Source organism: Ochotona curzoniae, unplaced genomic scaffold (genome assembly GCF_017591425.1).
Source record: "Ochotona curzoniae isolate NIBS_2020 unplaced genomic scaffold, NIBS_Ocur_1.0 scaffold_1037, whole genome shotgun sequence".
NCBI classification, from domain to species: domain Eukaryota; kingdom Metazoa; phylum Chordata; class Mammalia; order Lagomorpha; family Ochotonidae; genus Ochotona; species Ochotona curzoniae.
The window spans coordinates 29691769-29706018 of record NW_024467083.1 but is presented as its reverse complement, the minus strand read 5'-3'; the positions used below and the strand labels follow the sequence as shown (position 1 = coordinate 29706018).

General features: G+C 44.8%; 1 protein-coding gene across 1 annotated transcript in view; it reads left to right on the top strand.

The window, feature by feature from the left end:
• Positions 1-14250, top strand: part of HORMAD1 (HORMA domain containing 1) — a 30640-nt gene that overhangs the window by 9812 nt on the left and 6578 nt on the right. Inside the window, exons 7-9 of the mRNA XM_040999062.1 lie at positions 1940-2007; positions 2443-2594; positions 9149-9408. Of these exons, the coding sequence (XP_040854996.1) occupies positions 1940-2007; positions 2443-2594; positions 9149-9408 (480 nt within the window). The remainder of the gene's footprint in view (positions 1-1939; positions 2008-2442; positions 2595-9148; positions 9409-14250) is intronic.

The window sequence follows — 14250 nt, the reverse complement described above, 5'->3', positions numbered from 1 at the left end:
TGGCAAAGCCCCTGCTACCCATGTGGGAAATTCACATGGAGTTCCAGGCTTTGGCCTGGCCCATTGTGGCCATTTGGACAGTGAACAAGTGAATGGAAAATCCCTTCGTATACTTCTCCTCTCCATAACTATACCTTTCAAATAAATCTTTTTTAATGTATTGATTCTTTAAATACTTATTTTGTATATTTGGAAGGCAAGTTTAGAGAGGGAGGTATAGAGAGATCTTCCATCTGCTGTGTCACTCCCCACATGGCTGCAATGGCTGGGACTGGGATGTCCAGGACAAAGTCAGGAGCCATGAGCTTCTTCCAGGTCTTCCATGTGGCTGGCAGGATCCATCCTCCTGCTTTACCAGGCATATTATCATAGAGTTCAACTTATTATTTTGATAAAAATGTTATCAAAAGTGGTCATCTACTGGCTCACACCCAGATGCCAGCCTCAGCTGGGGTTGGACACTGAGGCCAAATTGGGAGTTAGAAAAAGAAAATCAATCCACGTCACCCCATGGGTGGCATGAACTGAATTGCTTCAGTTCCCTCCACAGCCCCCCAGGGTCTGCAGGAAGCTGGAGGCAGGAGGTAGATCTGGTACTTAGATGCAGGAGAGGGCGTTTTATTCAATGCCTTAAGCACCAGTCTAAATGTCACTAGCCATAGTAATGTCTTTAATTTGTCTTGTGCTCCTTTAACAACCAAGTACTGAATGAAAGACAAAAATGTATTTATTACAATTCTAGAGGCTACACATTCAACACCACAAGGCTGCCAGTAACTGGTGAGAGCCTTCTGGTGTCATAGGGTAGAAACCAGAAGGGTGTATGCTCTGGTCTGTGAACTGAGGGAGGGGCAGCCTCTGAACTAGCTTTGGGATCTTCATACCTTGCCTTGTTAGCACATTTCTGTCTTACTTGATCTTATAATTCTCTAATAATAGCTAATGGGGCCCAGCATGGTAGCCTAACGGCTAAAGTCCTCACCTTGAATGTGCCGGGATCCCATATGGGTGCCATTTCTTATCCCAGCAGCCCAGCTTCCCATCCAGCTTCCTGCCTGTGGCCTGGGAAGGCAGTCGAGGACGGCCCAAAGCCTTGGGACCCTGCACCCACATGGGAGACCTGGAGGAAGTTCCTGGCTCCTGGCTTCAGATCATCTCTGCTCTAGCCGTTGTGGCTGCTTGGGGAGTGAATTAGCAGATGGAAGATCTTCCTCTCTGTCTCTCCTCCTCTCTGTATATCTGACTTTGCAATAAAAAGTAAATAAATCTTTAAATATACATATAATAATAGCCATGTATAATAGCTGGGTAATTTTTAAAGGAGACACATTTGTTTGTTAGAATCACAAAGACTGCAAAGTCCAAGATCGCATCTGTAACATCTGGTAGTTATTGTGTTCATTCGATGGGGAAAGGGGGAAGGCAGGAGAGCACCAGAGGTGGGAAGAAAAGAAGGGAAAAGTCCTGAACTCAACCTTTTCTCAGGTTCCCACTCCTACAGTAATTACACTATCCTGTGGTAATAACCAGCTCCCATAACAGCAGGATCAATTCAGTCATGACCACAATGCCCTCATGGTCAGGTCCCTTCCTAAAGGTCCTGCCTCACTTCTTGCACTGGGAATTAACTTTGTAGGACATGTTCAAACCGCAGCACTGCGGCACTCAGGGAAGTGTGCTGCACCTTTTACCTGCTTACTAAGGAGTTCTGTATCTGGTGTACAGAACATATATTGCCATGAGTCGGGGAATGCATTTCTGTCCATGGCTGAAGTCCCAAATTCCAGACCGTGGGAACTAACTATAAGGATTTGAAAGTGTCTATGGGGAAAAAAAACTATTGACACATATTAAGAATTACACAAAACCAGCATATAATTATTTGATAACCAGTACTATATAATCAGGTTTATAACTGCATTGTTTTTTTTATTAAAAGACAGTTTCAGAATGTTACCAATTTAAATTCAAGTATACTGGTGATGGACCCATTATGGATTTTGTAAGGTATTGTTCTCTTTGTGTTGCAGATAAATGGTTATATAGCAAAAATTTGGGATAAATTCTGAAAATTCTCAAATATCCCTAAATAGCCACAGAAACGTATCTGTCCAAAATATAGAGTGGTGGCTTGCAGAAGCTGCAAGATGGAATTCTGCGGCTAATTACATACTGTTTTACTGTAGAAACAAAGTTTTGATGACTAGAAACATAAGTTAAATCCATTTGATTCCTTTAAAATATTGCATAAAATTCATATTTTATTTATGTAAAGTATGTTTTGGTTTATAATGCTAATATTAATCATCCAAATTTTTATAATAATGATGTAAAAACACAAGTTAATGTTATAAAAAGAATAATACAAATACTTGAAACATGAAGTTATAATATTAAAATCAAAAGGTTTTAGGAAAGACATAAATGTTTATTCTTTTCTAGTAAAAATCAAAGCAATAGATCTAGCATGTCGTCTGCTGACACCAAGAAAGCAAGTATTCTTCTCATTCGGAAGATTTATGTTCTAATGCAAAATCTTGGACCATTACCTAATGACGTTTGTTTGACCATGAAACTATTTTACTATGATGAAGGTATGTCTTGTTTCAGTTGGTATCATTATGCTTTATTATTATTGAAATAATTTGTTTCCATTCCAAATGTTTCCAGCACCAAAACTTGTATACTTTTTTTGGGGAAAAATTACATTTAATACAATATTTGAAAAAAATTACAAAAATAGACTTAAAAAAAACAGCTATTTTATTTTTATTGGAAAGTCAGATATATAGAGAGGAGGAGAAACAGAGGAATATGTTCCATCCATTGATTTACTCCCCAAGTGGCTACAACAGCCAGAGCTGAGCCAATCTGAAGCCAGGAGCCAGGAGCCTCTTCCATGTCTCCCATGCAGTTACAGGTGCTAAGGCTTTGGGGTGTCCTCAATTGCTTTCCAAGGCCACAAGCATGGAGCTGGATGGGAAGTAGAGCTGCTGGGATCAGAACTGGAGCCAATACAGGATCCTGGCACATCAAGGCGAGGAGCTTAGTCATTAGGCTACTGCTCTGGGCCCAAAAATAGACTTTAAAATATACACTTGTCTGATTGAAGTGGAGTTGTCTTCTTGGAACATGTGTCTTTGGAATGCATGAAATATATTTTCTTTAAATTAATTTAAAAATATTAAAAGAATACCCTCTGTGGGCCCCGCACAGTAGCCTAACGGCTAAAGACCTCACCTTGCACGTTCCTAGATCCCTTATGGGTGTCAGTTCTAATCTGGGTGGTCCTACTTCCAATCCACTTCCCTGCTTGTGTCCTAAGAAAGCAGTCCAGAATGGCCCAAAATCTTGGGACCCTGCACCCGTGTGGAAGACCCAGAGGAGGCTCCTGGCTCCTGATCAGTGTGACTCCAGCCATCGTAGCTACTTAGGGAGTGAGTCAACAGATGGAAGATCTTCCTCTGTGTTTCTCCTCCTCTCTGTATATCTGACTGTCCAATAAAAAATTAAAAATAAATCTTTAAGGAAAAAAAGAATACACTTTGCACTCCACATAACAGAAATGTAAAAAGTGAACAATGTGGATATTCATATATAATCATAATCTAGTAAAAAGTAGTTAGGATTACTAAACTCCCCCATCATAAATGTTCTGGAATATTATCCTTCGTTTGTAATAGCAGATACAGTGAAATACTTTATAAGGCAAAGCACTTGTGGTTAGATGATGTGGTTTTATTTTACGCAAATCTTTGTAATTTGGTAATTTGTATATAATCTCCATGATAAGAGAATAGAACACTGGATTAACCTGAACACTGCATTTACTGACTATACCACATAACAGTTTACCAGACGTATGGCACCCAGTAGTATAAATGTACAAGAGGAGCATGGCTTTTCTGCAAAACATTGATTGTATTCTCGTTCTATTTCATGAACCTTCATGAACTGTTGAGGCTCTTTGTTCATGTTTTAGTTCCCTGTCCACCAGATTAGTCTGAATGGAACCTATTCAAATATAAATGTATGTTGAATTAAAATTTTTACACTAGGGCCTAATGCAATGGCCTTGTGGCTAAATCTTCACCTTGCAAGTGCCAGGATCCTGTATGGGCACCAGTTCATATCCCGGCTGCTCCACTTCCATCCAGCTCCCTGATTGTGACCTGGGAAGCAATAGAAGATGGCCTAGAGTCTTAGGATCCTGCACCTGCGTGGAGACCTGGAGGAAGCTCCTGGATCCTGGTTTGGATCTGCTAAACTCCAGCTGTTGTGGCCACTTTGGAAGTGAACCAGCAGATGGAGGGTTTTACTCTCTGAATCTCCTTCTCTCTGTAAATCTGCCTTTCTAATAAAAATAAGATACCTATAAAAATAATTTACACTAACAAAATATATACACTTGTCATTGATATGAACATATCCATGTGAAATATAACTTCTCTCATAATTAAAGAAATAAAGCAGTGAGATAAAAGTTTTCACCACCCGAATGGTAAAACTTGTAACTTGCACATTATTCACAAGGATGTAGGGATATGGGGAAGTATAAGTATATGTTGCTTATTTATTTGAATGGCAGAGTTAGAGAGAGATCTTCCATTCACGGTTCACTCCCCAAATGGCTGTGAATAGTAAGGACTGAGACAGGCCAAAACCCAGAGCCTGGACCTCCACTTGACTCTCCCAAATGGGTGGTAAGGGCCCAAACCAAGCACTTGAGCTGTTTTCAATGCTTTCATTAACAGGGAGCTGGATTGGAAGTAGAGTACTTGAAAAGATGTATTTGTTTTTATTGGAAAGGCAGATTTACAGAAAAGGAGATATAGAGAGAAAGATCTGATTCACTCCCCAAGTGGCCACAGCACCCAGAGCTGAGCTGATCAGAGTCTAGGAACCAAGAGCTTCTTCTGGTCTCCCATGTGGGTGCAGGGTCCCAAGGCTTTGGGCCATCCCTTATTGTTTTCCCAGGCCACAGGCAAGGAGCTGGATAAGAAGCAGAGCAGTTGGAACAAAAACCGGTGCCCATATGGGATCCTAGCACATACAAGGTGAGGATTTAGCCATTGGGTCAAGTTGCTAGATCCTATAAATTCATTTTTAAGGGATTTATTTCTTTCTTTCATAAGCAGAGAGAAAGAAAGATTGATCTTTCATTTACCAGTTCACTCCCCAAATGGTCACAGTGGCTGGGGCTGTGCCAAGCCAAAGCCAGAAGTCAGGAGCTTCTTTTGGATCTTGCATATGGTTTAGAGTCCCAAGTACTTGAGCCATCTTCTGCTGCATTCCCAGGTGTATTGGCAGGGAACTGAATTGGAAGTGGAGCAGCTGGGATTCAAATAGGTGCCTGTATAGGATATCAACGTTAGAGGTGGTGACAACCAGCTATGCCACAATACTAGCTGCAAATTTAGATATTCCGTTGCTAGAAAAATAAAATATACTTGCACAAATATATAAGGTTAAATATAACAGTTTTCATTATAGCATTTGCTAAAATGGGAATGAACAGAAAATGTGAGTGGCATGCACTGAGGATTGAGTAAATAAGTTATGGAGCATCTTGTATAACAATACTGTGCAAGCTCTTCGGAAGAATGGACTGATAAATATTCTAAGAGGTAGAAAAAGTAGCTAGGTACAAAGCAGTTTGATCTCATTTATGTTATAAAGGCTATGCAGAGGAAGGTAGGAGATTTCCTAAAATCCTTTTATTATATAAGTAATGTCTCCTGGAGATCCTAAAACAGTGAAAATAACAACATTTCTCAAATGCTCAGTGCTCTATTGTGAATATTTTACAATGCTTTAAGTCATTTAATACCCAACGTGATCTTATGAGGGAGAATACAATTATTTTCTTTGTTTAATGAATGATGAAACCAAATCAGGGCTCCCGGCTTCTGGTGGGTCTCAGGACGGGGCGTCTCATGCCTGGCTCCCAGACGACAGCCACCATGTGCACGTGGTGAGCTGTCCCCGGGCGGCCAATGTGCCATTTGATGCCAGGCTTCACTTGCTGGCCGCCCGGCCAGGGAGCTCTAGGATTTTGGTTCTTTGAGTCGCTGCTTAGGTAGCTCCAAGTTGAACCTACTGTGCTTCTAGGAAGTGAAGCATTTGTAAAGATTCCCAATGACAGTAACTCTTCCTTTGAAAAACTTGTAATCACTGAACAATGCTGACCACCAAATACCAGTCCATGCAGAAGCTATGGCTTGGGGCTTGTCCAGCAAATTATATCCTGTTACCTGACATGATGATGGATCAGGAGAAGGGTCACATTAAGCAGGCCATTACATTAACTAGCACTCGAGAACCATAACCGGGGTAAATTCTGTGAGGGAAGTGTGGGCCACACCTGGTGGAAATTCTAGCCCCGCTGGTTATCTCAAGAGTTGGGGTGGTGATGGACTAAGCTAGATGTGACCAAGGAGCCTGCCATCAATCACAGGTAAAGGAACCCCAATAGTCTGGACTGGTCAGGGCAGCAGCACCCAAATGTGCATCCTGATTAGGGTGTGGGGTGGGCCGGGCTGCAACATTCACCAGCTCATACAAGACTAAATGGAAAGCCAGACTTTGGCAGAACCTGGCCTAAACCCAATGGCATGTATGAGAACTGGGTCTGGGAATGGATTAAGTGGAAGAACTTGGGAAAATCCCTTGGCGAGTCATAGCTCCCGCTGGTGAACATGTGGTCCAGACCTGGGGGTCGAACAAGCTGGGCAAAGTAGCTCCAACAGCTGGCAAATGTGTCAATGGTAATGGAACAGGGTGGGCCGGGCAGGACTGAGCAAACCTTAGCCCACAAGCAAAACTAGAGACCAGGAGGGAGCACAGGTCATGCCAAGCTAGGCTCTTGCACCTACTGGTCTGCATGAGCCAGGAATGCTAAGCCACAATGTCTAAGGCAGAGGTCAGGACAGGAGAGGGACTGAGCCAAGCTGAGTCAGAGCAACCACTGGCATGCACATGATCAATGGCTGGGAATAGGTCCGGTTGGGGAGCTAAGGGGACACCCTAACTGGATTAAGGCTACCACCAAGGAGCGCATGTGGCCTGGAATGGGGGCTGCGTTCTGATCAGGAAACAGTCGAGATCTCCCTTGGCACAAGTGTGGACTGGGATTGGATGCACCGAGCCGGGCCAGACTCCAACACCGTCTGTTGTCCTGGAGGCCCAGGACAGATGTGCGATGGACTAGGCAAGGTCTCAAACCCCTACTGAGCCATGTGTGAGCCATATGTGGGTATGAACAAGCTATGGCTGGGCTGAAATATCCAACAGCAAGAACCAGATTGGGTTGAAGGCCAGTCAGGAAAAGCCACTGTTCCTGCTAGACAGGAGGTGAACTGAGTAGGGCTGGCTCATGGACCCAGTGGTATGCGTGAAGCCTGGCATTGGGAGAGGTTCTGATGGAGGAGCCTGGGCAACTCCTCTAGCAGGACACAGACCCGGCAGGTAAGAGCAAGAAACGTGATAGGAAACAGCCCAGAACAGGCCATGGAAAGTTACCCACTGGCATACATTTGTCAGGGGTTGGGGGAAGACCAGGCTGAATCTGTCCACGTCATCCACTGGCAAATCCAAGCGCCAGAACAGTGTGGGTCGAGTCAGGTTCGGGCGCAACAAAGATTAGTGCACAAAACGAAATGCCAAGGTGAGGTTGCCTGTACCGGAAAGGACCGTAGTGCCCAACCAGCATGCGTGAGAACAAGGAAGGGAAGGGGCAGAGCTGGCAGGGGAATAAGGGGTGGTTCCTTTGCTGGACAGCTCCTCCCACTGGAGAGCATCAGCTGGGATGGGGGCAGAACAGACTAAGCACAGCTACAATACCTATACGCCTCATGTGGACTAGATCAGGGAAAAGCCAGGCTGAGCTGATTACTCCTACTGGTGCAACAAAATTAGAGTGGGTGAGGGTTGTTTGGGCTTAGCCACAGCATCAGCTGGCAGAAGCTGGCACTGGGGGCTAGTTCTGTCAAGTCAAACCACAGAACTACCTTTAGAGTGCATAATCTGGGAGTGGGAGAGGCCTGGGAGGGAAATAGTGGGCTCATCCCTCTTGGGTTACCACTTCCACGGGATGGCATAAAACTAGGACAGCAGCTGGGGTGGAAAGGGGTGTGGGACAGACTGGACTACTGCTACACATACTGGCAAACCAGGGTAGGGGGTGGGCCTGGTGGGGGTTATTGTGGGTCGCTCCAACTAGGCTGCAGCTCCCACTTGATTATGCGAGAGCCAAGTATGTGCTGGGCAGAACCAGGCTGGACTGCAACACCCATTGGTTCCAGTGGAAGTCAGGACTGAAAACAGAACCAACCCAGCAATTGCAACCACCAGCTGATGGGGTGATGAACTGTGCCAGGCCCTGTACTTGCTAGCACATACAAGAATCTGGTTTGAGAACACCTCAGACAAAGTTTCTTTGGAGATCTCCCCATCAAAATGCTGGACTCAGAACCCTAACCAAGAAAAGAGAAGACAGAACAGGTCAACCAACCAACTCAGCTATGTGTTAGCAGTGAAATACGGGTTAAACGGAGACTCTATGATGGACTAAGTCAATCAGTGGATTCTTCAAAGACTTCACAGTGCTTGGAGTGGCAAGATTGGCAGCGATTCATAACTGTTGAAATATGAAAACCACTTGAGCAAGAACCTCAGAGCATATCCTACATGTGGGACCTGGGGAGGGTGGGAAATTGGGTGGGCCTTTTCCCTTAATACCCACCTTTAAACATGAAGGAAACTATATGGAAATAAAAATAAATTTAAAAAAATAACAAACAAAAAAGAAAATACACAGATAGAAAAGCACTTGATAAATATCTGAAATTAGTGTCATCAAATTCAGTGCATTTAAAATAAAGTTCATTACCTTTCAAAAATTAAATAAATAAATAAACCAAATCAGGGCTGAAAACAATTTTGCCTAAGTTCACACAGCCGGTCAAATAAAGAAAGCAAAGGTTACCTACAAGAATAAATTGGGGAGTTGGAAATAATAGGAGGGTGATCTTAACTTTGCAGTTTATATTTCTCTATACTATATTTGAAGCTTCTTTGATCTACATGTACTTTTATGATATTACATTTTCTTCAATTTATTAGCATCACAGTTTACACTTTTTTGTAGTTACACCCACAGATTATCAGCCTCCTGGTTTTAAGGATGGTGACTGTGAAGAAATGACATTTGAAGGGGAGCCTACATACTTAAACGTGGGAGATGTTCCAACACCTTTTCATGGCTTCAGAGTAAAAGTCACCACTGAGAAAGAACGAATGGAAAATATTAGTGCAATTCTGCTATCACCAAAACAAGTAAAAATACCATTTCACAAAATCCTGATGGACATAGATGACCTAGAAGATGAACGAGAACAGTCTATGAGTGTGAGTATACTTGAACAGCTAGAAGCTATAATAGTAACATGTTTGATTCCATTCTGAGAACGTTAGAGCTCTCACTGATATGGGAAAGGATTTTAATAGTAAAGTCTGATACTGTGGTTTTAAAACTTTTTACCTTCTTCTAAGTGATATACTTGGAAATTAAAAGTATAACTATTACTTTTTTCTAATTTTAATTTTAGGTTTTTTAAAAGATGTATTTTTTTAAGATTTATTTATTTATTGGAAAGTCAGATATACAGAGAGGAGGACAGACAGAGAGGAAGATCGTCCCTCTGTCGATTCACTCCCCAAACAGCCACAGTGGCCAGAGCTGAGTTGATCCAAAGCCAGGAGCCAGGAGTTTCTTCTGGGTCTATCTCGTGGGTGCAGGGTCCCAAGGCTTTGGGCCATCCTAGGCTGATTTCCCAGGCCACAAGCAGGGAGCTGGATGGGAAGTGGAGCTGCCGGGATTAGAACCAGTGCCCATATGGGATCCCGGTGCGTTCAAAGCAAGGACTTTAGCCGCTAGGCCATGCAGCCGGGCCCAATTTTAGTTTTTTAACATTTATTTTGCTTGAAAGAGTCAGAGAGAGAGAAGGAGAGAAAGAGATTCCATCTGTTCATTCACTCCTCATATGGTTGCAATGACTGGAGCTGAGCCGATCTGAAGTCAGGAGCCATGGGCTTCTTCCGGATCTCCCATATGGGTTCAGGTCCCAGTGTCTTGGCCCATCCTCTGCTGTTTTCCCAGGACATAGGCAGGGAACTGGATTGGAAGAGGAGTGGCTTTCTGTCAATATCTTCATCAGTAGAAAACGTAATCAATGTTTAGTGAGTTCCATCAGAAAATCTTTTCCTGACATCTAAATCACACTGATATTTTTGTAGCATTTTAAGGAATATTTAAGTTTCACCCCAATTGTAGATAAATGCCTAGGCTGCCTTGTTTGTACCTAGGCAAGTGTTACACTGCTGGGAGAAAAGCAGCTAATAAATAAATAAAAGCAGCAGGCATTCAGGGCCTGGTTAATGCCAAATTTGTGTTAACTCTAACAGTGTACCAGCACAGTTACCTATTCTTTCTCTTTCTCTCCCTCTCTCTTTTTTTTTTTTTTTTAAGATTGATGGAGAGCAAATGCCTGCATGCTAGCAGACAGGGTCTGGGAATTCACATGCAAGTACACATAGGCCCTGGGTAAGCAGGCAGGGCCCCAGGATGGCACAGCACACTGCTGGAGGGCCAGGCTTAGGGATGTACGTGCTCATGGTGAAGGAATGGGGAGTTGTGGGTTGCTCAGTAAAGGGGGCCTGGGAATGTGTGGGAGGGAGGACTGCTGAGGGAGAATGTGACAGATGAAGAGTGACTTCTGGAGGACTCCCACCAACCAGGCTACTGAACTTCCAGGTAAATGAGGGGGCTGAGATTGGTTGGTTTGGAGAAAGGAAACGAGGACCTTTCATGGCCAAACCAATACACCTGCCCACATGGGAGACGTGAGATGGGATTGTTGGTCTCAGCCACCACTTCCTGGCACACAAATCCATGGCTGGGGAGCTCAATCACAGCAACCGCCAGTGAGTGTTGGGGCAGTGGGTGGATCATGTTAGGCTGAGACATGACACTAACCAGCTCACAAGAGAACTAAGTCTGGGAGCAGATTCTTGGGGGGGTTGTGGGCTCTCCCCTGTTGGACTGCCATACCAGCTGGTTTGCTCGAGGGCTGGGGGTGGTGACAGGCTGAGCTAGGCATGACATGGAACTTAACAACAATCATGGGTACTGGGATTGGGAACAGACCGGGCTGGTTTAGACCACAGCACCCATAGGTGCACATAAGAGTTCAGTGTGGGTCAAGCCAGGTTACGACATTCATCAGCACACACAAAGGCTGAGACTGGGGGACAGGTTGTGTCAGGTAGGGGGCTAGCACCCACTGGCATGCATGAGACTCAGGACTGGGAGTAAGCTTGGTGGGGGAAATTCGGGAACTCCCCTGGTGGGCCATATTTTCTGCTAATAAGCATATTAGTCAGCTGGGTATTGGTCAGGCTGAGCAGAGCTGCTTCACTTATCAGCAGGTACATAGGTTGATTCCAGTGGGGGAAGAGAGAGGTTGCAAACAAGGCAAGGTAGACAAGGCCAGGAAAAAAAACATAACACACTGGCATGTGTAGGAACCAGGATGGGATCTAGACCATGCTGGGCTGGGCTGGGCTGGACTATCATACCTACTAGTTTGCATGAATTTGCCAAGGATGAGGGCAGACAGGATAGGGCTAGGCTGCAGCAGCCAGTGGCAAAGGCCAACCCAGGGGATGGGTTATGCCAGGTTGGTCAGAGGAACCACCAGTGGATACAAGATCTGTAATTGGGAATAGGCTTGGTCGGGGAGCTAAGGGGATGCCCTGGCTGGGCTGTGGTTCTGACTTGTGAGTGCAAGAGCTGTAATGGGGTCAATGAACTGGGCTGGACATGGCTGTAGCATCCCTCAACATGGGAGTGTGCATTGGGTCTGGGGTATGGCATACTAGGCTATGTTCTAGCACCCTTTATTTCTCACAGGAGCCAGGCTGGGTAAAGGACATGCTAGGCTAGGTCTCGGCACCCACTGAACTGTGTGAGCATTGGAAGCTGGTTCTGGGGGTGGGCCAAACATGGTTGGGCTGTAGCACCCAACAGTAAAAGCTAGAATGAGTGTGGGCTGGTCAGGCAAGGCTGCTGTACCTGCCAGGACAGGAGGTGGGCCAAGACAGGCTAGGCCAAGAACCCACTGGCATGCATGAGATCAACCTGATAGAGGAACTTGGAGAACTCTTATGTCAGTATGCAGGCCCTGCAGGTGGGCACAAGAACCAAGACTGGGAGCAGCCCAGGCCAGGAACGTTACAGCTGACATATGTGTGGGTCAGGTCTGGGTCAGTTCATAATACCCACTGGCAAATGTGAGAGCCAGGACGGAGTGCAGGACAGGCCGAGTTCGGCCACGGCACCAGCCGGTTCACTGGAACTGGGGAGCAATCCCAGTACCCATCAGCATGAGTTCAGATTGGAGGCAGACAGGGCCAAGCCAGGCTGCAGTACCCACTGATGAATGCCAAGGTGAGGCGAGCCATGCCAATCTGAACTGCAGCACCAACCAGCACATGTAAGACCCATGATGGGGGGCAAGCCCAATAGGAGGGCTACGGGGGCTCCCCTGCTGGCCCACTGCTCCCAGTGGTGAGTGTGAAAGCTGGAACTGGGGGGCAGACTAGGCCTACATGTAAGCTGGGTTATGGGGAGAGCCATACTGAGCTAAGTGACCATATCCACTGGTTTATGCATGAGCCAGAGTATGTGTTCCAGGGGCTGCAACCACCAGGGTGTATATACCCTGATATGGGTGATGGATTAAGCAGGACCCCATACTGGCTGGCACACACAGGAGTTTAGTCTGGGGTCACCGCTGGGCAAGGTTTCTTTGGGGACTTCTCCTCAATTGGACCACTGAACTCCAACCACAGGGAAAATCACAGCATTTGTGGTATGACAGTGGAGTGCATGTGTCAGAACTAGGTCTCATAAGTTGTTAAAGCCTGTGCAGTGGAAGGCATACCAAGATGCGTGACAGCCAGTTCATTGGGCCCTACAGAGGACATCTAGTAAGTACCATAGTAGAGGGTGGAGGGCAGAACAAATCGAACAGCTCTCCCAGCCAAGCTTTGACGAGTATCTGGGCAAATCAAGACTTTAAGGTGCACCATGTCAGCCAGTGGACCTTAGAAGGATTTCCTCAACACTGGAGCAAGGTAATCAACAGGATCTTATAACTACCAACACCACTTAAGCTGTACCCTCGGAACATGCTCTGCATCGGGGACACTAGGGAGACATAGTGTGGCCATCCCCCATCCCCAGGTACTGATGCAGTTGAGCTGCTGGGAGCAGCCCTCTCCCTTCTCTTCCAACTTTCTCCAGATACAGGAAGATAAAAGGAGATTAGAGGTAGTTGTCTTACCCACTTTCCCCATCCCACAATCCTCCCCACCCTAATCAGTGGTCCACATGGGCATGTATCCTTTTTTAACTTCTTAAAATGTAAACACTGTCAAAATAAATTTATAATAAAAAATGTTTAAGTCTCAGAACCAGCACTGTGGTGTTGCATGCTAAGCTTCTGCCTGTGGTGCTGGCATTCCTATATGGGCCCTGTTGAGCCACAGCTGTTCCAATTCCAATCTAGCTCCTTGTTAATGCACTTGAGAAACAGCCGAGGATGGCTCAAGTCCGTGCCTGCATGTGGAAAATCAAAAGCAGCTCCTGGATCCTGGCTTTGGACAGGCCCCACTCTGGCTGTTGTACTCATCTGGGGAGTGAAACCGCAGATGCAAGACCTCTTTGTTTCTCTCTCTGTAAATCTACCTTTAAGTTTAAAAAAAGAAAGTTGAAAAATATTTTTTCACAAACATTGCAAAAGGACTAGTATTTATAAAGTTGGCACTGCTGTTTTCATATCACCATAACTGAGTTTATCCTTCATCAGCTCCCTCAAGAGAGTTGGGGCATATTTAGATTGTAGGTTAAGATCTATGTGGAGATTCCAGAATTATACAAATTATAGCTTGTGTGAGCATGTTTAATTCAGTGCCCTCAAATAACAATGACGTCTAAAGGTTTTTGGAATCATCATCCATTTTTTAAAAATTGCATATTCATGTCATTTGTCTTTAAAGCAGTTCAAAAAAGAAAATGGTATTTTTGACTTTTCTTGGATAAATAAATTCGTGTTATGGTCATTTGTGATGGTAAGTTGTGTTATGATGCTAATTGTAGGAGCATTTTTTTAGGAAGCATAAAAGTAG